This window comes from Dendropsophus ebraccatus, chromosome 4 (assembly GCF_027789765.1).
Source record: "Dendropsophus ebraccatus isolate aDenEbr1 chromosome 4, aDenEbr1.pat, whole genome shotgun sequence".
NCBI classification, from domain to species: Eukaryota; Metazoa; Chordata; class Amphibia; order Anura; family Hylidae; genus Dendropsophus; species Dendropsophus ebraccatus.
This window is the reverse complement of record NC_091457.1, coordinates 76,840,374-76,867,386: the sequence shown is the minus strand read 5'-3', so window position 1 is coordinate 76,867,386 and position 27,013 is coordinate 76,840,374. Positions and strand designations below refer to the sequence as shown.

General features: G+C 39.8%; 1 protein-coding gene and 1 pseudogene across 2 annotated transcripts; one reads left to right on the top strand and one right to left on the bottom strand.

Annotated features, from left to right (window-relative positions):
- Window positions 1-133: 133 nt before the first annotated feature.
- Window positions 134-27,013, bottom strand: SPG7 (SPG7 matrix AAA peptidase subunit, paraplegin). Of its 2 annotated transcripts, none has more exons than XM_069966058.1 (17): window positions 26,708-27,013; window positions 24,368-24,482; window positions 23,008-23,097; window positions 22,578-22,807; window positions 21,764-21,903; window positions 20,996-21,098; window positions 20,356-20,481; window positions 18,631-18,793; window positions 15,923-16,096; window positions 14,843-14,967; window positions 14,661-14,763; window positions 13,063-13,173; window positions 9,590-9,705; window positions 9,345-9,501; window positions 8,566-8,729; window positions 7,546-7,623; window positions 134-647 (listed from the first exon to the last, which is right to left on the bottom strand). In XM_069966058.1, the coding sequence occupies exons 1-17, from the start codon at window positions 26,996-26,998 to the stop codon at window positions 432-434; spliced, it is 2,502 nt and encodes an 833-aa protein (XP_069822159.1). In that variant the 5' UTR covers window positions 26,999-27,013; the 3' UTR covers window positions 134-431. The 2 variants fall into 2 exon arrangements, with proteins under 2 accessions (XP_069822159.1, XP_069822160.1); XM_069966059.1 differs by having other exon boundaries at window positions 24,389-24,482.
- LOC138790158 (U2 spliceosomal RNA) lies at window positions 25,801-25,979 on the top strand (annotated as a pseudogene).

Below are 27,013 nucleotides of genomic sequence, written 5' to 3'. Positions count from 1 at the left end.
TGCTTCACTTTACCTGCAGACAATGAACACTTGCTCTGCTGTCTCCCCAGCAATACCAGCTATTTTTTGAATAGTTCAGTGAGCAGTTGTCCAAGGTGGCTACTAACTTATCCGTTTTCTTAATTTCCAACAATCAAAAGTAGAAATCTGCTTTATTATTCTTTTTTTCTGTCTTTATATTCACATAAATATACAACTTCTTTTGAATTTCTTTTAAATATAAAAGGCAGAGTTCTAATGGTTGGCTAAAGGTAACTGCTAAACACGATGATGGTCTAAAGGTGGATCCAGAAGAAATTTACACACTGGATATTGATTATAGTGTAACCCATCAATATGACAAAAATGGGTACCCCTGAGCCTGTGGCTATGAGACAATACGAGGCAACATGGTCCAAAAGTGGCTTTTATAGAAAGGTTGTAGCAGTCTTTTAGGCAGGTGTCATATTAGGTTCATCTTCTTCCTCTTCATCTTTCCGAGGAGGTGGTCTTTGAGGTTCATCTTCTCCAGTGTCTTGATTATCTCTCTCAGCTTCAACCCAGTTCTGTGGAGTGATCATTTTCTTGGGACCATGCGGAGGAGGACCAATAAGTGCTTCAATGTCATTATAGTTTATAACTTCCCTTTCCAAGAGAGCATTGGCCAGCTAAAGAAACAGATAAAAGCTGTGAATACTTTAGTGGTGGGTATAAGGAGAAGCACATAGGGGTATATTTAAAAGTTTGCATAAAGGAACTTGCACATAGGGTATATATTTTTCCCCCAGACCCCATCATGGTAAAAAAAGTTTGGCACTACTATATAATCCACATAGAGCATGGATTCAAAGAGATAAAACTAAAAGTATTGGTGGTGCTGAACTTTACTTGATAAAAGCTGTTAACGTTTTTTTTTTTTTTATAGTGGTCGCCCCATACGGTGGGGATGCAGCCATTTTTTGAGCTCCCCCACTGTATGGGGCGACCATACCCGGCGTATAAGACGACCCCCAACTTCTAAGAAGATTTTTCAGGGTTTAAAAGTCATCTTATACGCCAGAAAATACGGTAAATGATTCTATGGAGGGTGAGTGTCATGTGTTTTTCTCTTTTTACATGTGTTCTCCAATTAAATCAAATTGTCAGAAGACTATAAAGATTATGTTTGCTATATTCTTACAGCATTTCCATCTTGTACTGTATTGTTTTGAAAACCCTTTTATGGTTTAAATAGAAAACCAGTTCACACAAAGTTGTTAGAATTTTCTAACTTTCCCACTACAATATGGGAACTAAGCTGTTAGGGAAGTATTGAACCCCTTCAGTTTGGTTTCCATCCTTCTTCTACAGAAACTGCCCTTACTAAAGTCTCTAACCCCTTAAAGACACAGGGCACAAATGTACGCCCTGGCGTCCCTAGGGGGGGTTCAGAGGGGGTCTGAGTGGCAACCAAGCACCGTGCCCGCTAATTATCCATTTAAATGCAGCTGTCAAAGCTGACAGCAGCATTTAAATTGCGGTTTTCCCCCATCCGTAGTGGTCTAGTGGCGGGACAGAACCCCCCCCCTCCCCCCCGATCGCAGAGGAGTGGTCCCTGCATGTGAGCCGGCCGGAGGTCTGCACTGTAATGGCGCTGATACCGGCTCAGCAATCTATTGTTCTGGGCTGCAGCAGCCAAGATCAATAGAAGTGCCCAGGGGGAATTCTAGTTAGTGTGTAAAAGAAAAAACAAAACAAAATGTTTTTGTTTTTTTTTATTAATAAAATCATCTCTTCTAATAAAATCACCCCCCTTTTCTCACTTTATAAATAAAAATAAACAAACATACATATTTGGTATCCCCACTTGCGTAATTGCCCGAACTATTAAATTATCACATTTCTCAACTTGCATGGTAAACGGAGAATGCTCAAAAAAATCCAAAATGCTAAATTGCGCATTTTTGGTCGCATCAAATCCAAAAAAATTGTAATAACCATAGAAAACGATAGAAAGTACAGATAATGGCGCAAAAAATGACACCATATACAGCCCCATAGACCAAAAAATAAAAGCGCTTTAACCCCTTAAGGACAGAGCCAATTTCGATTTTTGCGTTTTCGTTTTTTCCTCCTTGTGCTTAAAAGGCCATAGCACTTGCATTTTTCCACCTAGAAACCCGCATGAGCCCTTATTTTTTGCGTCACTCATTGTACTTTGCAATGACAGGCTGAATTTTTGCATAAAGTACACTGCGAAAACAGAAAAAAATTCAAAGTGTGGTGAAATTGGAAAAAAAACGCATTTTGTTTATTTGGGGAAAATGTGTTTTTACGCCATTCGCCCTGGGGTAAAACTGACTTGTTATGCATGTTCCTCAAGTCGTTACGATTAAAACGATATATAACATGTATAACATATTGTATCTGATGGCCTGTAAAAAATTCAAACCATTGTCAACAAATATACGTCACTTAAAATCGCTCCATTCCCAGGCTTATAGCGCTTTTATCCTTTGGTCTATGGGGCTGTGTCAGGTGTCATTTTTTGCGCCATGATGTGTTCTTTTTATCGGTATCTTGATTGCGCATATATGACTTTTTGATCGCTTTTTATTACAATTTTTCGGGATTTGATGCGACCAAAAATGCGCAATTTTGCACTTTGGGATTTTTTTGCGCTGACGCAGTTTATCGTGCGAGATCAGGAATGTGATTAATAGTTCGGGCGATTACGCACGCGGCGATAGCAAACATGTTTGTTTATTTATTTACTTTTATTAATAACCTGGGAAAAGGGGGAAGATTCTGACTTTTATTAGGGGAGGGGGATTTTTACTAATAACAATACTTTTTTTTTTACTTTTACACTTATACTAGAAGCCCCCCTGGGGGACTTCTAGTATAAGTGCATTGATCTCTCATAGAGATCTCTGCAGCATAGATATGCTGCAGAGATCCATGAGATAGGCACTCGTTTACTTCCGGCTGCTGCAGCCGGAAGTAAACGAGTGCCGAGGCGGGGACGGCGCCATCTTGGAGCAGTCCCCGGCCGGCTTCAGTTACGGAGATCGCTCCTCCGGGATAACATCCCGGAGGAGCGATCTCCCCACTAGACACCAGGGATGACGCTGCGTCCGGTAATCTGATGCAGCTGTCAACTTTGACAGCTGCATCTGATTACTGTATTAGGGGGCACGGCGATCGGACCGTGCCCGCTAATACCTGCGGTCCCGGGCTACAAGCGGCACCCGGGACCGCCGCGGTTCAGAGCGGGGTCACCGCGCGGCCCCGCTCTGAACGTCCCTAACGGCATCAGGGCGTAAATATACGCCCTATGTCGTTAAGGGGTTAAGCATGGTCAGAGCGATTTTAAGGAACATTTATTTTTAAAAAAATAAAATAAAAGTTACAAAAGTTACATATTGTTGAAATGGTACTAACTTAAGGAACATACATAAGTAAGTTTTACCCTAGGACAACGGCGTAAACACAAAACCCCCCAAAGAAAAAAAAATTGAATTTTATTTTCAATTTCACCACACACAATTTTTTTCTGGTTTCGCAGCATACTTGATGGAAAAATTTAGCCTTTCATTGCAAAGTACAATTTGTGGCGCAAAAAATAAGGGCTCATGTGGGTCTCTAGGTGAAAAAATGCAAGCGCTATGGCCTTTTAAGCAAGTAAAGGTAAAATCGAAAGTGCAAAAATGGAAATTGACTCTGTCCTTAAAGGAGAAGTTCAGTGAAAATGTTTATTTAAGTATTGTATTGGCCTCCAGAAGCTATAAAAATTACCAATATACACTTATTACAGGAAATGCATATAAAGTGCTTTTTTTCTTTCTCTCCTCCACTTACTACTGCATCAAGACTTCACTTCCTGGATAAATTGGTGATGTCACAACCCGACTCCCAGAGCTGTGCGGGCTGTGGCTGCTGGAGAGGATGATGGGAGGGGGACACAGGGCACTGGAGGGACACTGAGCATCCCCCTGCCATCATCCTCTCCAGCAGCCACAGCCCGCACAGCTCTGGGAGTCGGGTCGTGACATCAGCATTTTATCCAGGAAGTGAAGCCTTGATGCAGTAGTAAGTGCAGGGTAAAAAAAGCACTTTATAAGCATTTTCCGTAATAAGTGTATATTAGTGATTTGTATAACTTTTAGGGGGCAATACAATACTTTTTGCCGAACTTCTCCTTTAGAGGGGCTAATGATCTCCTCACTGCCGAATCTAAAGGTGACCATTCTTTGCTACTTCTCCTGGATCTCTCTGCAGCTTTTGACACTGTAGACCACCAGCTCCTCCTCACTATGCTCCACTCTATCGCCCTCAAGGACTTTCCGTATCATTTGCTAGTTCCAGCCCATCTTCTCTTTCCCTTACTGTTGGGGTTCCTCAGGGATTAGTCCTGGGCCCTCTCCTTTTCTCACTTTACACTTCATTCATTAGACAAATTATCAGCAATTTTGGTTTTCAGTACCCTCTCTATGCTGACGATACCCAGCTCTATACCTCTTCCCGTGATATCAACCCCGCTCTTCTACAGAACACCAGTAACTGTCTGTCTGCCGTCTCTAACGTTATGTCCTCCCTAAAACTCAATCTTAGTAAAACTGAACTTCTTGTATTCCCTCCCTCTGTTAACCACCCTCCACCTGACATCTTCAAATTTGTCTGTGGTGCAACCATAACCCCTACAAAGCAAGCCTGCAGCCTTGGGGGTCATAGAAGACTCTGATCTGTCTTTCACTTCTTATATTCAATCTTTCATGTTTTTGTCAGCTGCATCTAAAAAACATCTCTAAAATCTGTCCCTTCCTTAGGGTAATATTATATGGCCCCATAGGAGGGAGCAAGCAAGCGTTGACCGTCATGTCAGCGTCCACTTGCTCCTTGTTCCCCGCTTGTGGTCTGTAATTTTACACGCACAGAGATTGAGTGGGGAGTGGCTGGGAGGAGCTGCCTGGGAGATCTTTAGATTCTATGACAGGGAGCGATGACCATCAGGCTGTCGCTATCATTATTGTAATTTTGGTCCATATTTAAAAACAACGATCAACCAACATTGTGCATGTTGGCTGATTGTTGCCTTTTAACAAGTGCAGCCAAAAATTGCTTTGTGTAATTGTATCCTTACTGTTAAATCAGCTAAAACTCTGATTGTCACTCTGACTCATTTCGGTCTTGACTGCTGCAATTTCTTACTAATTGGCCTTCTTTCCTCTTCCCTCTCCAGTCCATTCTTAATGCAGCAGCCAGGCTGATCTCTCTATCTAGCTGCTATGCCGATACCTCCCCCTGTGTCAGTCACTACATTGGCTCCTTATTAAAGCTTAACTGTCATTTCAGGGTCATTATTCTGAAAACAATAAATATCAAGATTACATGCGATTTTAAGAAAGTGTTATTGGTTTTATTTAGCAAAAGAGTTTCTTTCTGTACTGAAAAAGCGGTTTTCTTAGGTCTCCCCCTAACTTCGGATAAAGCAGGATTTCTGTGTCTATTATGTGTCTATAGAGAGCGCTATAAGCCTGGGAATGGAGCGATTTTAAGGAACATATATTTGTTAACAATGGTTTGAATTTTTTACAGGCCATCAGATACAATGAAAGTTATACATGTTACATATTGTTGTAATCGTTACGACTTGAAGAACATATGTAACAAGTCAGTTTTACCCCAGGGTGAACGGTGTAAAAACAAAAAAAAAATAATAAAAGAAATGCGTTTTTTGTTTTTTTTTCAATTTCACCACACATTTAATTTTTTTCTGCTTTTGCAGTGTACTTTATGAAAAAATTCAGCCTGTCATTGCAAAGTACAATTAGTGGCGCAAAAAATAAGGGCTCATTTGAGTTTCTATGTGAAAAAATGCAAATGCTATGGCCTTTTAAGCACAAGGAGGAAAAAATGAAAATGCAAAAATTGAAATTGGCCCGGTCCTCTAAGGGTTAACCCTTAGAGGACTGGGCCAATTTAAATTTTTGCACTTAAAAGGCCATAGCACTTGCATTTTTTCACCTAGAAAATCAAATGAGCCCTTATTTTTTGCGCCACTAAGTGTACTTTGCAATGACAGGCTGAATTTTTTCATAAAGTACACTGTGAAAGCAGAAAAAAATTAAATGTGTGGTGAAATTGAAAAAAAAAAAAGGCATTTTTTTTTATTTGGAAGGTTTTTGTTCTTACGCCGTTCGCCCTGCGGTAAAACTGACTTGTTATATATATTCCTCAAGTCGTTACAACTACAACGATATGTAACATGTATTACTTTTTTATTTTATATGATGGCTTTTAAAAAATTCAAACCATTGTTAATAAATATTGTATATGTTCCTTAAAATTGCTCTATTCCCAGGCTTATAATGCTTTTATCCTTTGGTCTATGGGGCTGTGTGAGGTGTCATGTTTTGCGCCAGGATCTGTACTTTTTATCGGTACCTTGATTGCACATATGCGACTTTTTGTTCGTTTTTGGATTTGATGCGACCAAAAATGTGCAATTTTGCACTTTGGTATTTTTTGTTCTTGCGCCGTTTACCGTATGAGATCAGGAATGTGAATATTAATTTATATTTTGGGCGATTACGCATGCGGCGATACCAAACATGTTTGTTTGTTTATTTTTATTTATAACATGGGAAAAGGAGGGTAATTCGAACTTTTATTAGGGGAGGGGATTTTTATTAATAAAAACACTTTTTTTTTTACACTTCTAAACTTTCCACGAGCAACTGTAACCTGTATTCTTTAGTTAGTACAATGTTTAAATAAAAATAAATAAAAACACTAAACAAATTAAAATAAACTTCTGTAATTATTTTCCTTTACATTTACCGTTTAGTGTTATATTTTAATTAGTAATGAGCGAACTTGCATCCAATTTTTCCAGCGTCCAGGAGTCAAATGCCAAGTATTCGTCTTTGGTTGAACCTGAATTTTCTGTACGTTTACTTATCACTAGTTTTAATAGTTTAAATGTTTCTACACGTGGCAATACCAACTGCATTTTATTTAAAGATTTTTTTATTTGGAAAATGGAGCTTATTTAATTTGCAGTAGCAAATCCCCATAGTAAACCTCCCCTGCTCTGGACAGTTCCTGACATGGACAGAGGTGGCAGCAGAGAGCACTGTGTCTAACAGGAAAGAATACAACACTGCAGGGCATACAGCAGCTGATAAGTACTGGAAGGCTGGAGATTTTTAAATAGAAGTAAATTACAAATCTATATAGCTTTCTGACCCCAGATGATCTGAAAACATTTCTTTTCACCTAGTTAGAAGTTAGATACGGTTCTGGCGTATAACACTAACTAACTCAGAATCAGAAAAAAAATTTAATTAAATAATTACCAAATATAACCAAAAATAACCAGATCTGTAAATTATATGTGAACTGTACAATAGTAAAAGCATGTGACATTTTTGACCAACAAGAATAATTTATATGACATCAGAATTTATACAGACACCACAAGTTTTAATACGTTGTAAATGTATTAGGAGATGCATTTCTCAGGATTCCCCATTCACAGACTTCCAAAATACATGCAGTAAGCCTAAATGCACATATACATACCATTTGCAATTTGTCCTTGTTTTCTAGCAATAATTTCTCAGTGTGCTTGTAAGCTGTAGCCACAAGTTGTTGAGCTTCCTAAGAGAAGGTGAGATTTGTAACACAGATGAGATGAGTAACACAGTCACATAGTTTCTAAGGCTGAAAAAAGATATATGTCCATCAAATTCAGCCTATTACCCTATAGTGTTGATCCAGAAAAGAAAAAAGAAAAAAAAAAAACACTCTATGAGGTAGAGACCGACTTTCCTCATTTTAGGGAGATAGATTCCTTTCCGGATAAAAATCATTTTTTTTTTTCTCTTTTTGAAGGTCTGACACTTTCAGTTTTAAAGGGGTAGTACCATTACAACTAACAGTTATACTTGTTGGGGCTTATCAAGTTAAATGTTTTTGCAAATAATACATGTAGGAAACTAGAGAACAGTAGTGGTCAGTGACCTAAACAACGTGCTGTCAACAAGGGTAGGTAAATAACGGTATATCAAATAATCACACATTCTTAACGGAACTCACCTGTATGGTCCTATCCATAATTACCCAATCGACTGCATGTTGCTCAGGTGAAGATAGACAATGACAGATAAGCTTTAACTTAATAAGCTCTACAAGTTCAAAGGGTACCTATCATTTAAACAAACATCTGACATGTCATAGGTTTGTATCAGTCGGGGTCCGGGTGCAGACACGTGGGTAGACACGTGTACCTGAGTGCACTCTGCCTCTTCATCTCCGTCATACTACTAAAGTAGCGTTGGATGGAATTATAACGGAGCCCTAGGGAACTTCTGGTACAGCAATTACCAGAAGTGCCATAGGGCTCCATTATATCTCATTTGACCACTACTACTGATCGGCGGAGGTCTTAGCACCCGGACCCCAACTGATACAAACCTCTGACATGTTGCTATGACATGCTAAAAGTTTGTTTAAATTATATTATTTATATAAAGAGAATGTCAATCTCAGTGTCTTAATAAGGACTATTGCTACTTATTTTCAATATCTAACAATACTCACATAATCCATCATTTCCTGTAATCCTTGACTAAAGGGTCTCCTTCCAATGCCACTTGAAGAGTCACTGTCGGGAAAGGACACCTGTCCAATGCTGGGTACCATACCATATTGTTTCACCATATCATAAGCTACCCGGGTCACTTTCCTCAGATCATCCTGGGCCCCTGCATAACAAGATAGAGAGAACAGATAGAACAGTAATGACAACTACTATAAGGGAACTTAAATTGTGCAAATAGGGACTATATACAGGATGCCAAGATTGCAAAGTACCATAAATGACAGGTACTGACTGGGGGCTATAACAAAAGATTATGGGTGCAAATGTTTCAATTATGCTCCTGCAAGCAAGAAAAAAACAGCAAGCGCATTCAACAATCTATAGGCTAAGGAGTGATATTTCGTTTTCATAAGATTTTATTAGGTTTTTCAAGTTTTTTAAAACATACAAACGATATGCCCAACATAGGCTGAAACATCAAGGCCCAACGTAGGCTGACAATAATACAATCAGGTAGAAAGCTTATAATTCCCTCACTCATAACTAAGCCACCCCACCAAAAATATAATAAAACACAAAATAACAGGCTCCAAAAGGAGTGATATTGCTTGTATCAAACTATTCACCTACAAGAGGTTTCTCATATTAATAATGAGCAGAGTTAAACAAATCTGGATAAGCGTATAATCATAAATGCTGGATTCAGGCTAACCTGACAATAAATATAGTACTATACCATCAGCTTTGTTGTAACAGGAGATACATTCTTGTCACATACCTGTAGTAACTTTGTTAAAGGTTATTGCCTCTGCCACCCTGCCACCTAGAGCCATGCACATCCTCTCACAGAGCTGATCTTTGGTGTATAGATACTGGTCTCTAGGTAAAATCTGAGCAAATCCTAATGCTGCATTTGTCCTAGGAGCAATGGACACCTGTAGAGATAACACACCATTGTGTCTCTGGATAATCCTTTAATAGGTTTCTTTATAAAAGAACACTGAATTATTTGATCTCTATTACCTTCATTACAGCTTCAGTGTGTTCAAGAAGCCATCCTACTAAAGCGTGTCCAGATTCATGATATGCCACCACACGTCTCTCCTCCTTTGACATAATTTTACTTTTCTTGACCGTACCTGCATTAAAAAAAGGATTGTCTAGAAATTAAGCAGGCTCCTAAATGGTATAAAATGTGAATACAACCCATATATGTAAATTATATGGATGAACTATGTCCATACAGGCTATAAGGGCCCTATTATTAAGGTATATAAAACCATTATGTTTCTTGTTACCTTGTATTCGCTTCGTATTGATCATCCTCCGGCTGCTGCATGTCTGCCATGTTAATCTTTGGTTACTATCCATGACTGTCCTTTTGTAGAATTCTCATAAATTCTCATCTCCTTTTTGCTATTTTATATGTGTACCATGAGATCTTTATATGTTGATAATCATGTACCACACTTGATCACACTTTAAATTTTGTGCCATAACACTACCTACACTCCTAGTTGTGGACAGCCAACATGTTATGACACAAATGTTGAGCTCCAGATTTCATCTTTAGAACCCATAGTGAACACATGTTCTCTTACACCATCTGTATTACATTCTATCCCTGTCGTCTCTCCTCTTACACTACTTCTCGTTCTTAATTATTATTTTATTGCTTATATTCACTCCACACATTTAATAATATATTACACATTATTATGATCTCGAGTTGATAAAGATCGGATTTAGTTCTATGTTGACATCAATATGACTGGGTTCGTATTTGACCCGGATTCGTACTACTATATATGCACCGATTAGATTCATTAATGTCTATGTGCGATATATCACCAATTCATATATGTTTTGTAAGTCTTGAGCACGTTTTGTTCATCGTTGCACATTTCACTTTATATACTATATATAAGAAATAGACTATTACCCTCTGATTCTTCTTTTGTCACTTTCTTAATTCTTCAATTTTCATGCCACTATATATGTTTCACTACTCTGCACTGGCACTTTTTATGTCATGTCATTTATGTTATGGGATGCGGTATGTTTGTCCGTTGTTTTCTATGTGAATGTAGATGCTGGCCGGTCAGTAGTATGTGTGTGATGTGGTATCTGCTATTCTAATGCAAACCATCAGCATCAGCCAGTTGTCTTAGGATGTGGGCTGCTTGCCCACATTCAAGATGACGGACGGGGGCCGTGTGCACAGGTTCTTCTTGTGCTACACGTCTAGCGCGAAATGCGCATGCGCTGGCGGGGTGGCTGACGTCAATGGATGACGGGGTCTCTATGGCAAATACGGGCGCACATGAGTGACGCCATGTGACACGCCGCTGCGCCGCGCTAGAGTGGAAGCACATGTGCGGACCTGAAGCAGAACATGTCTCCTACATCACAGGTGGTGCCTACTTTTTGATTGGATATGATGGAATATAAAGCTATGGAGTGTTGTAAGAATCATTAGCCTCTTGACAAAGCAAATGGCGAAACGTGCGTTGAGGAGCACATGGTAATGGGGGTTTGTGACATTGGTCTGGCACAGGGCATATGATGTGGGCTGATATGGGTCTGTAAAGGGATTTAATATCTGCGTGCCTGACTTTGCTTTACCTAACCTGTATACTGCTATTTAAACCACTATCTACCTCATTGTATTGGCACTTTATGTAGAAATTAATGTGGATATATGGTGATATTTGAGGTGGTGCTTATCTTTAAATCTCTTTTACAGGTTATGTGGCACAGATTATGAATTTTTTATATATGCATCATATTACAATTTTAATTATTTTCCCATAGACCCTATCTATGCAAAATATTAATTAATACTACATTTGACTATATTATAATAATGATTACTTTGCCCCATTTGCCCTGTATATTCCGGTACCTAGTCCCCCCCTAATTTTTATGGGTGGTTTTAACTATTTGGATTTTTGTGACAATAAAAATGTATACTAAATATTTATCTTGTGTATGTTGCTTTTCATTACTTGGTTTTGAGGGTGGAAAATATAGGTGTTATTAGTTCTCAACAGTGATTTCCACTTGCAGGAAATTATTAGTAATTTAGGGGTTCTTTTGAAATTTGTATTTACCCTATTATTAAGGGTAGCTTCACACCTACCGTATCGCAGAAGATTTGACTAAATGAATGAACACAGCATCAAATCTGCTGCGGATCCGCAGCTGATTTTACAGTGCGAATTTAATGCTGTGTTCATTCACTTAGTCAAATCTTCCGCGGATCCGCTGCATTCTTGGGATACTCCATCTTTCACTATGGTGGTTGGCTTTCCCCTAATTGTACATACAAAAATTCTTCTAAACTCCTCTCTAGTTTGTAATCTTCATACATTTTAAGATGGGGGTTATGTGTTATCCCCCTGCATAAAATATCTTATCTATATTATTCTGAATAGCCAGATCTCTCCCTCTATCAATACTGTTGTGCTACAAATTGTAAAGAAAGCCACCGGGTGACCTTAGCAGAGGCTTATTTGAACCCCACTAGAATGCATTCTATATTCTCATCTGCCTCCCGGCTTTGTTTCCGGGGCTGCAAGGAGCCAGGTGATCATCACGACACTTGGTGGACCTGCCATGTGGTGTCTACTTTCTGGAATCAAACATGCTTTTTTCTCTCCATGTTCAGGGAAAAACTTTTCCAAAACGCCCTTCGTACTTTTATTGGGAGACAAGTATTTCATCAATCAGCACCATAAACTCTCACAATTAGTCTGTAAGGTTGCAAGGATACCCACTGCCTCTAGATGGAGCCTTCCTCTCAGGGTAAGCTGAAGCCAGATTCCTTTGGCACAGGCTTATGCCTTATGCCTACCAAAAGAATAGGGTCAATCATTCAAAATCCATCACGCTGGCCCTTCTCTCCACTGACAGCATCTCGAGGAGAGGTGTGATTTGACAGACTTTAGTATTAGGTGCAGTCATTTAGCTAAACTGTGACCCGGGCATTGGCCTACTACCTCTTCATCCAACGCTTTTCTAAAGTTTCGTTTGGGATATCCTTACCCTCTATACAAAGTTTTGATATTGCTGTTTGTTTTGTCGGTTTTCTTTATTTATGAAACATGTACTTTTTATGAAAAGAATGGCTGTTGTTTTCAATTTACACAACAGATGTTTTTTTATAATAAAATGTCTTGCATTGAAGTCAGTGCAAACAACGGCCTTTTTTACACAATGAAGCAAAAAACGGACGTTGTTTTTAGTTGTTCACACACACAGTACCTATTTTTGGACCAGTCCATTGCATTGAAGTCAATGGAATTTTTACAGGACACACCCAAACCAGACTCAGTCAATATTGAGCTAAAATAACGCAATATTGCATTGTCAGCTGTAGAAACATGCTAAACAATGGCTGTTTGTACAACATGTGACTATCGCTTTAAACTAAAATATTTTACATTTTTTTGCAATTATAAATATACATACAGTATAAACATTGTTACATTTACCTGCAATAACCCTCTCTACAGCATACTCAAAGTTTAAGGTGTCTATGGACTGGTGGCCTTCCCGCGCTGCATGCAGAGCTGCCTCATTACAGATGTTAGCAATATCTGCTCCTGAGGAGACATGAACACAATTATTAGGATACCTGGTAAGATAACTTGAGTTACCAATCATTGTACAAGTTCTTGGATTCCCATAGATTGTCCCTTCCCTTATACAAAGATTGGAAGATGGAGAGAATGTGGGGAAAAGTATGGTGGAAAATTAAGAAACTTCTGGGTATTAACGTTTTAACGTTGACACATTTGGATAATGTTAGTGATCCTTTTTTTGCACAATCATGGAATCACGTTAGTGGATCACTTATTTAGGGCTGGATATCTAAAATCCTTTGAGGAGATTAGGTCAGAATTTGCACTACAACACTACAAGAGTCCCACTGGCTACGATACAGACAATTATTTTACGCAATGAACGCTCAGGTGGGAGGGAATAGGGTGAAGATTCAAACTTTTAGTTTTATTGAGACAGTAGATGAGATGCGAGGTAATAGAAAAGGTGAATTGAAAAAAATTGACAGGGACAAACCTAATAAAAAATACTTAAACATTTGGGGTAAATGGCTTGAGGGTTAATTAGTGCGTGTGTTCTTTTTTTCTCATCTCACCAGCCCGGGGGTGGGGGGGACGACGACTGTATATTACACATGGAGTATTTCTATGATATGGTTTTATGTATGAATTTCCTTGAGTAGTCAACATACAACAATTCTTTATTTCATAAAAAGGCACATACATTTAGAAAAAGTCATAACAAACAAACATACAAATGAGGGGTGCTGCTGTTGTTTGCCGAAACGTGCGTTGGGGTGGGGGCAGCTGTCTGGCTGGCATATCGAATCCACTTGGGTAAAGTATAACACTTTATATGGTCACCTTGTGATAGAGCTGGTTTAGGGTCTCTTTTATGGTATTATACCATTGATTTGTAGTCTCTTTTTTCCCTCATCATCTCTATATTGCCTGACAGCAGCACCCCTCATTTGTATGTTTTCTGTTGTTTTTAATGTATTTTCTCAGTCACAGTTCACTGTTTGTTATGACTTTTTCTAAATGTATGTGCCTTTTTATGAAATAAAGAATTGTTGTATGTTGACTACTCAAGGAGGTTCAGTTGTCTCTGTATAGGTATATGGTTTGTAACTAGAACCCATTAATATTATTTCAATACAACATCCTCCACTCATAGAATAACGTATATGTGTTTCAGTGTGGGGGAGATCTGCTATACTTCTTTCTTTTATGTATGAATTTGTTTGGAACTCCCTGTGAGGAGATTTATTTGTATATTTTTTTTATAAAAAGAAAATAAAATGTAATTAGAAAAAAAAAAAAAGGATACCTGGTGAAATAAGGGCAAATCATAAAAGCCTATGGCGCTGTAGCTTGCTACTGGTGCAGAAAAGGAAGCATGCTACATCAGGCACAACTGGGCAACCAGTAATACAGACTGGAACAAGTCTATACCATATTCCAAGCTGTTTAACAAACCCTAAGGCTCTTAAAGACACTGTAAATACATGATGATAGCTACCCCATACCACTAAATCCAGGAGTGAGCTCAGCCAGGCGCAGAGAATAGAAACTCCCAGGCTGAGTCAGTTTCAAGCTTTTCAGATGCTGTTCAAAGATCTCCCTTCTCTCCTAAAAGACATATTAATGCCATATGAGTGGGCAGCTAACACCACATAGATATTCTCTATACTGACAAGCCCAGTCTTACCTGTAATGTGGGAAGATCAATGAAAATGTGTCTATCCAGCCTTCCAGGCCTCATCAGAGCACCGTCCAATATATCTGCTCTGTTGGTAGATGCAAGTACAATGACATGATCGGTGGTGCCCATACCTGCAAGGGAGAGCTGTTTTTTATACTCCAATTTTTGTTTAGATATTAGCATTGACAAATAAGGAGTTTTTGGTACATTTGTACAGACTTGTGAGCTAAGGACAGATGGGTTGGGGGAAATAATAAAAGAGTTGTGAGTGAGAAATTCAGGATCTGTCCAGAAGGCAGGAAACCAGGAAGTGTGAACTGAGCTATGCTCTGTCATTTCTGGCTGACATCCACAACACTGTGTCACATCTCAGAGAGGATGCCATTGCTGAATAGCCAAAATAAAGCATTCCTTGTCACTGCCAGCTACCACCAGAGCCAAACACTGTATTTCAAACACAAGGCTATATCCACAGATGGCGGGCAAAGGAAGATGGCAAAGTAGCAAAGTGTCCCCCTATATTATCTACATGAGTCATAAACGAAAGGAAGGAAGCTAATATACAATGGGCTATAAACTACACAAACATGGAACCAAGGACTGTCAGTGCACAAGAATGTTATTTAGCTGCAAAAATAATCATCATTTAATCATTGATCCTTTGCTTGTTCCTATGATGTTCAGTTTGATGGATTCCAGTTGCATCTATCTATTCATTCACAGGATTGTACAGTAATCGCCAGTAACATCATTGCCTCCCCCCAGTAGGACTCACAATATCTAAGATGCCTGTGCCAGAGAGACACACACACAATGTCTCTAGAGCCGGGAAAGGAAACCCATGCAAACAGGAGAATACACAAACTCCTAAAATATGTAGTCCACAGTGAAATTCAGGACCCTGGTGCTAACCAGTAAGACAATGCATCACTACTGGTACTTGTAGCTCTATGACTGATTGGCTTTAAGATGGCCCATGCCTACAGACCAGAAGCATGTATAGCATGGCATGGCAATGCAGCGCGGTTTTGAGGTGATTAGGATATACAAAAAATGTATCTGTATTCCAATGATGAATCTGCTCACCATCCATCTCCACGAGCAGCTGATTCAGTGTCTGTTCCTCTTCAGTGTTTGAAAATGTAGCCATGTTTGAAGATCGCTTTTTACCCACTGCATCAATTTCATCAATGTAAACAATACATGGAGCACGGATTCGGGCTTCTTTAAAGAGACTACGCATACGTGCGGCGCCCAGACCTGATATTTACAAGAGAAGATATTGTGGTTAGCATTTAAAGGAATATGTTAGCACCCGGGCCCTACCTGAGGTGCTGAGAGTGTGCTGTAGTTTGCAGTCCCCTTGGTAATTTTCCATGGAGTGGATTATGCACAATTTCATGTCTCCTACTGTAATGAAGAGTCAAAGAGAAGTTGAGGCTCAGTGTCTGCGTCACACTCTGGCACAGCGCACCACTGCTTTCTTCTCCCTCTTGAATAATCTCTGCTGCCCAGCCTCCAGATCGCTTATGCTGTCAGACAGTTTCTCTTAGTGTTTATTTCAGCCATAGAGTGCCTACAGAGGACTGACCTGCAATTCTGGATTTGATTCCCTGATGGAAATTAAATACAGTTTTTTCTTTTAATTTTTTTCTCACTATTGTATCATATTTAAAGTGCAAAGAATTCCCAATGAGGTTCAAATTAGTTTTCAGGTTTTTCAGCTTTTTTTTTATACAATAATAACAAAACAAACAAACTACATTTCATTTCCATCAGGGGAATCGAAAACAGGCGATTTAAAGCTTAACTGTCATGTTTTTTTTATTGCAGAAATCAGTAGTATAAGCGATTTTAAGAAACTCTGTAATAGGTTTCATCAGCCAAAAAAAGCCTCCTTCTGTACTCAAGAAGCAATCTCCCAGCCTCCCCCCCTGACTTCTTATCTGTGCATTATCAGGCAAACACGTCTTCATTACAGAGAAGCCAGTGAAGACGGGCTCTGCTCTCTCCATTGTAAGCCTATGAAGGGGGGAGGGGCTGAGGGAGCAGGAAGAGGTGACATGAAGGTCAGCTGTCTGTAGACTTTCTGGGCACCTAAAACGCTAAATTCAGGTGTCAGAAAGGTCAGTGCTTATTTATGAACTTATTGAGAGAAGATTGCAGGGTGTTGTGCTGTGCAGGACTGCTCCATGCTCAGTCACTCCTAACAGCCCCTCCCCTCTCCATAGCCACATAATGGACACAGAAATCCTGCTTCATTTGATATGAGGTGGGAGGCTGGGAGATTGCTTTTTTAGTACAGAAGGAAACTCTTTTAGTACATAAAACCTATTACAGAGTTTCTTATAATCGCTTGTACTGTTGATATTTAATGTTTTCAGAAAAATGACCCTGAAATGACAGTTACGCTTTAACCTTAGACCACAGCTCCAACACACTTTGTATTGGATATTCAATCAATTCAATGTACTGGAGATATATCTGATTGCAGATCTGTCCTCTGTAGGCAATTTACGTTTGAAACAAACACTCAGACAGGAGGCCGAGCAGCAGAGATTTCTCATTAAGAAGAGGGAGGAGGAAGAAGAAGTAGTGAGGTGTGCCAGAAAGTGGCACAAACACTGATCCACAGCACCTCTGACTCTTCATTACAGTAGGAGACCCAAGACATGCATAATCCACTCCAAATTACCAAACGGTAACATGCTCTTTAGGTTCTGTAGGTTGACAGGTATGCCACTGAATGCCCAGAGTGGCTTATGTCAGAACCTTTATTTGGATATATGCATCAGAAACTCCTACTGAGGTATACCACTAATGAAGGCTCAAATGCAATGTACACAGAGGCTTATAAGTGTGCAGGTACGGCCGATAATAAAAATTATACACAGCACAAAAAACAAAATTAAAAAAACTCACAGTATTAAAATTCGACCACACTGTGAATATACCCTAAGCCTAATAGTCAATACAATAAAATTGTTGTACAGCTAATGTAATATGCAGTCACTAGGGGGCACCCAGGCTTCAGCCTAGTATGCATTAGGTGTTTTTGTTTTTTAGCGTATGTAAACAAGGTGGTTACCATTCTCTGATACCACTTACAGATCTTGAGAAAGATAATTGTAGTCTGCTGTGCTAGGAAGCACCTTAAATAACTTTAAAGAGAATGTGTCATTAGAAAATAACTTATTGTTTAAATAAAGTTTTTCTGTTAAACATTTATTTTTTTAAAAAAAATTGGTGACATTTTTTCTAATTTTCTATCTAAATTATAAAATAATCCAGATATTTTGCAGTTTTCCTTCTCACCACTGGGTCTAAAACTAAGCTGAGACTTCCTGTTGAGTCTGCTGTTATAAGAGAAGACTGCTGTAAAGTGATCTGTACAGCATTAAAGCAACATGTGACACCAGTAGATAGAGGAGATAATAGCAGGTCCCTGTGGAATGACCTTTTCAAAGGTCACAGAGCGCTCTCAATGATATTTCACATTCATCTCAAGGGGATAGATTCTTCCTATTGTCGTCTATGTCCATGAGGATTGCTGTAAAGCATGTCACTAAATGCCGTTGACAGCAGCCCAGTCAAGATGGCAGCCCCCATAACAATGTACAAAAAGTGAAATAAAAAAGTGAGAAAATTGAAACAAATTAGAAGAAAAAGATGTAGTATCTGACTCTTATCAGTAAAAAAAAAAAGTTTAGTTGATGCATTCCCTTTAAATACAGAGGGGTATACCTCTGCATGAGTACAGCTACACTGTGTTGTAAACATTTTACTTTTCTTACCTCCAATCACCTCCACAAACTCTGAACCAGCTATCGCCAGGAAAGGCACCTGAGCTTCTGTAGCTACAGCCTTTGCCAACAGGGTCTTTCCACAGCCTGGAGGCCCAAGAAGTAAAGCCCCTTTGGGTACTTTTGCACCTAGGTGAAGGTAGCGTTCCGGGTTCTACAAAATGAATATTAACATCTGGATGATATGTTTACAGTCACCTCCCCCCTCCACACGCACACACAGACTTTAGATAAGCCACTACTAGAAACGTCGTGGCTCATCTCCTCTCACCATTTAAACCACCATGTATGCTCTGACGCAAATATGTTGCCCAGATTGGGAACCACTTAAAATTGGTTCTATAGTTTATTTTTATGGAAATATGTCTAAAATAGTCAAGCTGAGCAAGAATATTTATAAATGCAATGACACTACTGTACAAGCACTAGTAGTAGGGACTAGGGAATTTAAAATATTAGCGAAACTCTTAGTTAGGCTCAGCTTGTCAGCAGGTGAACTCTGTGCCGCTCCCTGTGCCTGAAAAAGCTGGATCCAGTCCTAGGAAACTTCTTACAGTTTCCCAGAACTGGATCCAGCTTTTCCAGGCATGTGGAGAGGAGTGGCAAGCTGACCTCCTTGCCTAGCAAAGTTCTTCGCTCCGCTAGTACTGTAAATTAACCTTGTCCCTTATTAGTAGCAAATATAGCTCATAATCATAAGAATCATCGTTAGAGTGCATTCAGCTGAGCGTGACTGCCCCTTCATTCTAATAATCAATGGGGCTCTCAGCACCCGCAGCCGGACAAATACAACACTCTGACATGTTGCTATGACATGTCAGAAGATTGTTTAAAAGTTATACAAAAACAAAAAGATGCAACAGCAATCTGAAAGTGCTAGGACTTACCGTCTACACTCCCCCGTCATATACATGATATAGATATTTGAAATGAAAAAATTGCTCTAAATTATTATTTTTTTTTAATTAAGTTCTTACTAAACTATGAAATAGAGTGTAACATCTCGACAGGTGACCTCAGAGAGATGGTCCCTAACAATGGCCTTACTTGGGCTAAAACAAAGCAGTCAAAACTGGGCATGCAGGACCCAACTCTTTTCTAATTAAAACACCCATAGGAGATGGATGAAGTGCAACCAAAAGGAGGTAGCCACACACCCCACATTTAGCACTAAAAGCCAAAAATGGCCAGCAGTCCAATATTACTGTTCACACTGTGCAGGTTTGCAGGCTACTGTGGCTAAAAAACAGACAAAAATAGCAAGATGCAAAAGCAACCTGCAAGTACTAGGACTTACTATATACACTCCCCCCATTGTATACACAATAAAGATATTTGGAATTGAAAAACTGCTCTAAATTTGTTTATTTTTTATACCTTTTCAAGACAGGTACTCTTATTAAAAAAAAAAAAAAAAGAAGACATATAAAGATTAGTTATGTACTCAAGTAGGATCCCACTCTTTAACAAATGTGTACAAAAACTATGCACACTTATGATTTATTTATAATGTTATTTATTATCAGGCAATCCACAATCCACGGTTCCATACTTCCACTACCTCTATTTCTCCAAGCAATCCGACCTGACGAAGGTCATAATGACCAAAACCTAATACTGTATATTGTGGATTGCTGTAAATTGTATTCTAAATAAATCATAAGTTTGCCAAGTGTTTGTATGAAACTTTATAAAAAAGTATGATCAGAAAGCTACCTTCAAGTAATCCACAAATTCCTTCACTTCCATCTTCGCCTCATGCATTCCAGCAACATCCTTAAAGCTGATTCCTTTGCCTGATGCTCCATCTACAATGGTAAAACGGGCTGTCTTCAGCTGATTCTGGAGCCATAAGGAATACAACAAATAACAGTTAGAGGGTCAAATGTCAAGCTGTGGGCATGTTCTCCAAATAATGCTCTATACTGCACATTGAAAGCCAAGATTAGGATAGGAGAGGATTAAACAACAACAACCACCATTTCTTGACATTGTTGTTTTCCTATGGGAGAAAAGTAGCTGCAAAGTCAGAAGTTTAGTAGTAGATAGCCACCATAGTTAAGCACTGAGGCTGGACAATGGTTGTGGTATGAAAAGTTGCTGTCAAGCCCTAGCCTGTATGCTGCACATGACAAGAAGAGTGGAGCCCTCTTTAGACCTCTGCATGCATAACATTGTGTCAGTGGGAAAGATTTAGATGCTCCTATCTCTAACGAAGCAAGTTATAGAACCCTCAGCTTTATTTAGAGGATTTAGAAACTCATAGAAACTCATTTGATCCCCACTTCCAAGATGAAAAGTTAATGAAGGGTTCTCACTAACCCTTTGTGGTCTTATCAAATGTTTCATAACTCACAAAAGCACTGAAGCCTCCTTGACGGCCAGTTAGCCCAATTAGACGGAAAAAGTAGATTATAAGGCCAATGGCGAGAGCCGTGAATGCAACGGTGTACACAGCACTGTAAAGAGAAGAAATAAAACTAAACTTAGTATTTAGGAGTTCTTTATGCAACAATGGCATCAAAAATGAAACTCAAGACAGAAAATACCATTTGTTAACCAGAGGTGTAACTAGAACTTAAGAGCTAGGGGAAAAACACATCCAAGGCCTGAGTGGACCCACAACTCAGGGAGCAGATGCATCCCAATAAGTTCTACAAGGACTCTGCAGATCATGTTAGGGAGTGCAGAACAGTTACATGCAGTCACTCTCAGGAAACACTGGTCTTCCCTGATAACAGCCATTCACCTTTTGTTCTCCATTTGGCACTATGACAACCATTGTCTCTGCAGAATTTGTTGCCTGGACAGCTTTGGTTCCTATCTTTCCCTGCACCTACCTATTCCCTCTTCACATAAATATAGTGCCCCCACATAGTTATATGTCTCCATAATGTGACCATATGGCTTGCAGTAAAAGCTAGATTAAGTAGTAATCTAGATGAAAGGGGCAGTTTTCACTGTGTAAATCTTTCCCTCTTTTGCACAATGAATGTTCCCCACCATGTAAGTGGGCCCTGGGCCAGCTCCGCCTCTGGTCAACATGCTTTTATAGCAATACATATATGGGTATTTGTTTCCATAGTTTTGCACTTTTATAGGTTCCTATAGAAAGTGATCTTACTTTCCAAGAAAATCACTGCGCTTGTAAGAAAGAGGAATGCGATCAGTAACAGCAATATTCAGTGCATCTTCTGCAGCACGCAGCCTTTCCTCAAACTTGTCAATGTTTGCCACTTTCATCCTGTAGAATAAAGTACGGGCCTGTGAAAAGCAACAATAAAAGAATTTAACTATTGAAAATACAGTAAAACAGATATTTGCTTGCAAAGTTGTAATGGTAAGAAATCACTATCCTAAATCTACAAAGATATAAAGTGATACTCCAATCAGACACCTGTGCATATCAAACCCTATATACACACACACACACACACATATATATATATATACACACGTCTGATAAATGGACATTTTAGAAGTAGAAGCCCTACTTTTAAGAGAATGGGAGTCATCAGACCCTCAGCTTGCAATACTTATAGCCTGGCTAAAAGATGTATACAGCAGGGGACACCCGTTCTCCTAATATGCAAGGAGAACCCAACCTATTAGATCTTCATGGCAAATATCTGCGGGTATATCAGATTTTAGGAACTTTGAACCCAAAGCAGAGATCTTAGAGTACACATATTTATGCTATCGTTGTACTTTTTTTTAAGATGTGCATTAATACAGCATCCTCCATAGACTCACAATATACAGTGAACTTAATGTCCACCTATCATTTATAAAGGCCACGTTCTCGATATTCAGTTTAGAATAACATTTTCACAGGTAAATTTCAAAGCTGCGAAACATCTACATCTACTACATCTAAGTTTAAAAAAAAAAGGTCAATGTTAATGGAAAGCTCTAACCCACTATGTTATATTACTTACCGGTCGCCCAAGCACCACAGCATCTTCATACAGGTAGATCTGGACATAATCGCTCTCAGGTACAACCTCTACACGCTTTACTTCACCCTTGGCCAGCATTTCATTTACAAATTCATTCCAAGAGACGTATATAGTGTTCAAGGTGGTCATAAAGTATATACCCAAAGCAAGTATAGAAAGAGTAACTATTCGATACACTGATAAGACATATTCCTTATTCTTCTCCTCATCTGAAAAACAGAAAAAGTTATTTTTTTTTATAATATATATTATAATGATCATCTTACTGGTGGAGTCCACAAGCTCATATCAAGGGGGCACAAATCTCTGAGCAGGGCTAAAGGGGTTTATACAAATGTCCACACAAGCAGACTCCACACAACCGATCTCATCACAGTGTCACTGTACATCACACAATAATATCTCATACCATCATTTTCTTTCTGGCTTTGCTTATTGGTATCTTCATTTTGATTGTTTTTCCTCCTAGTAGTTGAGGTACTGAAGAAATGGATCCCACCTACATACCAATAAAAAATAGATTAATAATCCATGTTGGAATCCACTCCTCCAGGAGTGCTGTTATGTCTAAGATAGGAATAAGTCTTTAATGAGTCACTGTCATTAAAGAAAACTTTTGGCATGTCATCAGGCATGTCCGCGCAGCCCTTTGCTAAACGATTATTGGGCCATGTAACGGGCCCAGTAAATGAGCGCCGATCTAGCAGATTAGCGCTAGTTTACAATATTGATAGGGCCTTCATCGGCCCATCTAATATTACCCTAAAAGGGGTATTACAGAGAAATAAAATCACTCTTATTTAGAATATTCCAAGATAGAGAACTACAAACTCTAGCAGTTAGGGAACAGTAAGATGAAAATAAAGGTACTTTTGCTTACTGTGACTGCTGTTTCTAAACTTATAACATCCCCTTTTTGTAACACAGCTAAGCAGTTAGAAAAGGCAGCGATGAACCACAATGGCAAACCTCCTCAAATCCATGCCCTACAAGATTGATGTACAGAGCTTGGCTTCCAGCAAGGAACCATGTACATCAATGGATTCCAAAACTGGACGGCATACTCCAGATGAGGCCGCACCAAAGCTTTATAAAGCGGTAATATTATATCCCTGTCCCGTGAGTCCATGCCTGTTTTAATGCATGACAATATCCTGCTGGCCTTAGAAGCAGCTGACTGACATTGTGTGCTGTTCTGTAGTCTATTATCTACAAGTACACCCAGATCCTTCTCCATCAGCGACTCTCTCAGAGTAACTCCCCCCAGGACATATGATGCATGCGGGTTATTAGTACCCAGGTGCATAACTTTACATTTATCCACATTGAACCTCATTTGCCAAGTGGACGCCCAAACACTCAGTGTGTCTAAGTCATCCTGTAACATCTGCACATCCTCCATAGACTGTACTGTACTACAAAGCTTGGTGTCATCTGCAAAGATAGAAACATTGCTGTTAATTCTATTCTTAATATCATTAATAAACAAGTTAAACGGAAGAGGGCCCAGTACTGACCCTTGGGGTACACCACTTATTACTTAATTTATATATATATTATTTAAAACATGCTTTCAATAAATTTTTGATATTACTACTATTTTTGGAGCTGGAGGAAGAACATTTCTTTTTGCTTCCGTTCCAAACACTGAATCATGTGTAGGACATCACTTTGGTGAGCTGACGGTATTTTTTTTCTGCCACTTTTTGCCACCATTTGATTTGAAAGAAAAACATTTTCGATTCAATGTCTACAAATAATTTTCTTACTGTAAAGTGTGGATGACGGACCTGTGAGTCTCCAGGGATGAGATGGATTTTGAATGGCATGCTTTGTTACCAAGAATCCATCAGATATGACGATTCCTTCCCTGCATAGTATTGTCTGGAACAAAAAAAAGAGACAATAAATTGAAATTGCAGTTGTATAGCCGTCTGATGGATGGCTCTCTGAATGCCAAATAAGAACTTAAGGCATTGATATCAGCTCCGTGCAAAGTCCCAAAAGAAGCACCCTACCTGGGCCACTTTTGGTTGGCAGACATTTTAAACAGATGTTGCCCCATCAAGAAACCCCAAGAAAATCATCCACTTAAGAAACAACTGCATTCAATAAACTAAAGGTCATTGGACTACATATTTCTATGTGACACACAGGGCGTCATCCTCTCAGCCATAGGGTACTGTTATGCTGCTCCTGTATTGTAATTGCCTGTATGTCACTCTTATATATGACCCCACTATATATCTTATTTCCCTTATATTATTATTTATGTTTAAAGCACGCTTATCTCCAGAATTGGGCCAGCTGTATTTCTATTGATAACCCTATAAACTTTAGGCTATATTCCCACACAGTATGTTGCAACCAAAACCAGGAGTGGATTGAAAACACAGAAAGGATCTGTTCACACACTGTTGAAATTGAGTGGATGGCTGCTATTTAAGGGCAAATAATGGCCGTTGTTTTAAAATAACACCAATTATTTGCCATTAAATGTCGGCCATCCACTACATTTCAACCGCCTTTCTGTGTTTTCAATCCATTTCTGATTTTGGTTGCAAAATTCTGACCAAAAATACTGTGTGGGAACATAGCCTAAGCCTAATTCTAGCCGACTGCACTGCGACCCCTCAGCTTGACTAATACTGTGTTCATTATTGAAGGGGTTATCCAGCGTTAGAAAAACATGGCTACTTTCTTCCAGAGACAGCACCACTCTTGTCTCCAGCTTTTGCAACTCCATTGAAGTGAATGGAGCTTAAAGGGGGTTATCCAGCGCTACAAAACCATGGCCACTTTTCCCCCTACTGTTGTGTCCAGTTCAGGTGCGGTTTGCAATTAAGCTCCATTTACTTCAATGGAACGGAGTTTCAAAACCCCACCCAAACTGGAGACAACAGTAGGGGGAAAGTGGCCATGTTTTTATAGCGCTGGATAACCCCTTTAATTGCAAACCACACCTGAGCTGGGGCCAAGAGTTGTACTGCCTTTCTGTGTTTTTAATACACTCCTGGTTTTGGTTGGAAAATACTAAGCGGAAACATAGCCTTAGGGTATATCCATATGTTTAATTTAAAAAAAACAAAAAACCACAGCGCGGAGCATATTTATACAGTTCCCCCGCTCCTAGATGCTGCCCGGCTGGGTGGGGGTCTGTGTTTTGTACGGAACACATAACGTGTGAATGCAGCCCAAGTCCTTCACTTTTTGGCCCTTTGGCTAAGATCAAGTGTAGTATCAGTTCTTATCAGTATATTATCTGATACGTCCCCTATCTGGGGACCATATAGTAAATGGATTTTTAGAACAGGGAGGTGAAAAGAGCTTGCTGTCCCCTCCAGGCACTGACCTGCTATCGTCACAAGAAGTGTGACTACACCATTCACTCTAGTATTTGTCCCTCTCATTATTGCCTCTTCATTCTACCATTTGTCCTTCCTATTACTGCCCCCTCCATCTAGTATTTGCCCCATCACTCTAGTCTTTCTCCTTATTATTACTGCCCCGTCACTCTAGTACTTGTCCCTAGTATTATTGCCCATCACTTTAGTGTTTGCCCCTTATATGATTGCCATATCTCTGTAGTATTTGCCCCTATTTTTCATGCCTTCTTTATTATCTACGTCTAGTATTTTTGCCCCCTCACTCTAGTATTTGCCCTGGTATTATTGCCTAGTCACTCTAGTATTTGCCCCTTACTCTATTATTTCCCTCCAGTATTATTGCCCCCTCACTCTATTATCTACCTCCAGTATTACTGCCCCCTCACTCTATTATCTACCTCCAGTATTACTGCCCCCTCACTTGATTATTTGTCCTTGTTATTACTGCCGGGTCACTCTAGTATTTGCCCCTCACTCTATTATCTACCTCCAGTATAATTGCCCCCTCACTCTAGTGTTTGTCCTTGTTATAATTGCCCCATCACTGTGGTGTGTGTATGGGCCTCTTGTTCCTGCCCCCTCACTGTAGTATAATTGCCCCCGTGGTTTTGCACCTCTTCCTATTGCCTCAGTCTCCCCCTATCGCTGTCCCCCCTACCTAGCGCCACCAGGCAGCCGTGCCTCCATACTCTCCCCGTACTCTCGGCTCATCGCTCCGGATACCTGTAGGGACTGGCCGGAGATGCAGCTGCTTCTTATCCCGGTCCTGGCCAGCAGCCGCCAAGCTCCGGTCAGACCCGTTGGACGCCTCCCGAGACACCGCAGGAGCAGCGCCATGTCCGGGCTGTGCTGAGAATTAAGGCCGAGGCCTCCTAGCGGCCTGCTCCGCTGCTGCTTCCCTGACACATGAAGTCCCAGGCTGGGGCCTGAGTGACTGCCCGCCCCCTGCTCAGCCCAGGCCCAATGCCGGGACAGTGACGCTGCAGGTTGCATCAGTGCCAGTACTGGCGGCATTGCATAATAACGTTA

Coding starts and splice junctions, on each gene's coding strand:
- SPG7 (XM_069966058.1), bottom strand. CDS start 26,998: ATGCCGCCAGTACTGGCACTGATGCAACCTGCAGCGTCACTGTCCCGG. Junction 24,483..26,707: donor TCTCCGGCCAGTCCCTACAG/GTATCCGGAGCG, acceptor TTTTTGTTCCAG/ACAATACTATGCAGGGAAGG. Junction 14,968..15,922: donor GCTGCTCGTGGAGATGGATG/GTGAGCAGATTC, acceptor TCTCCCTTGCAG/GTATGGGCACCACCGATCAT.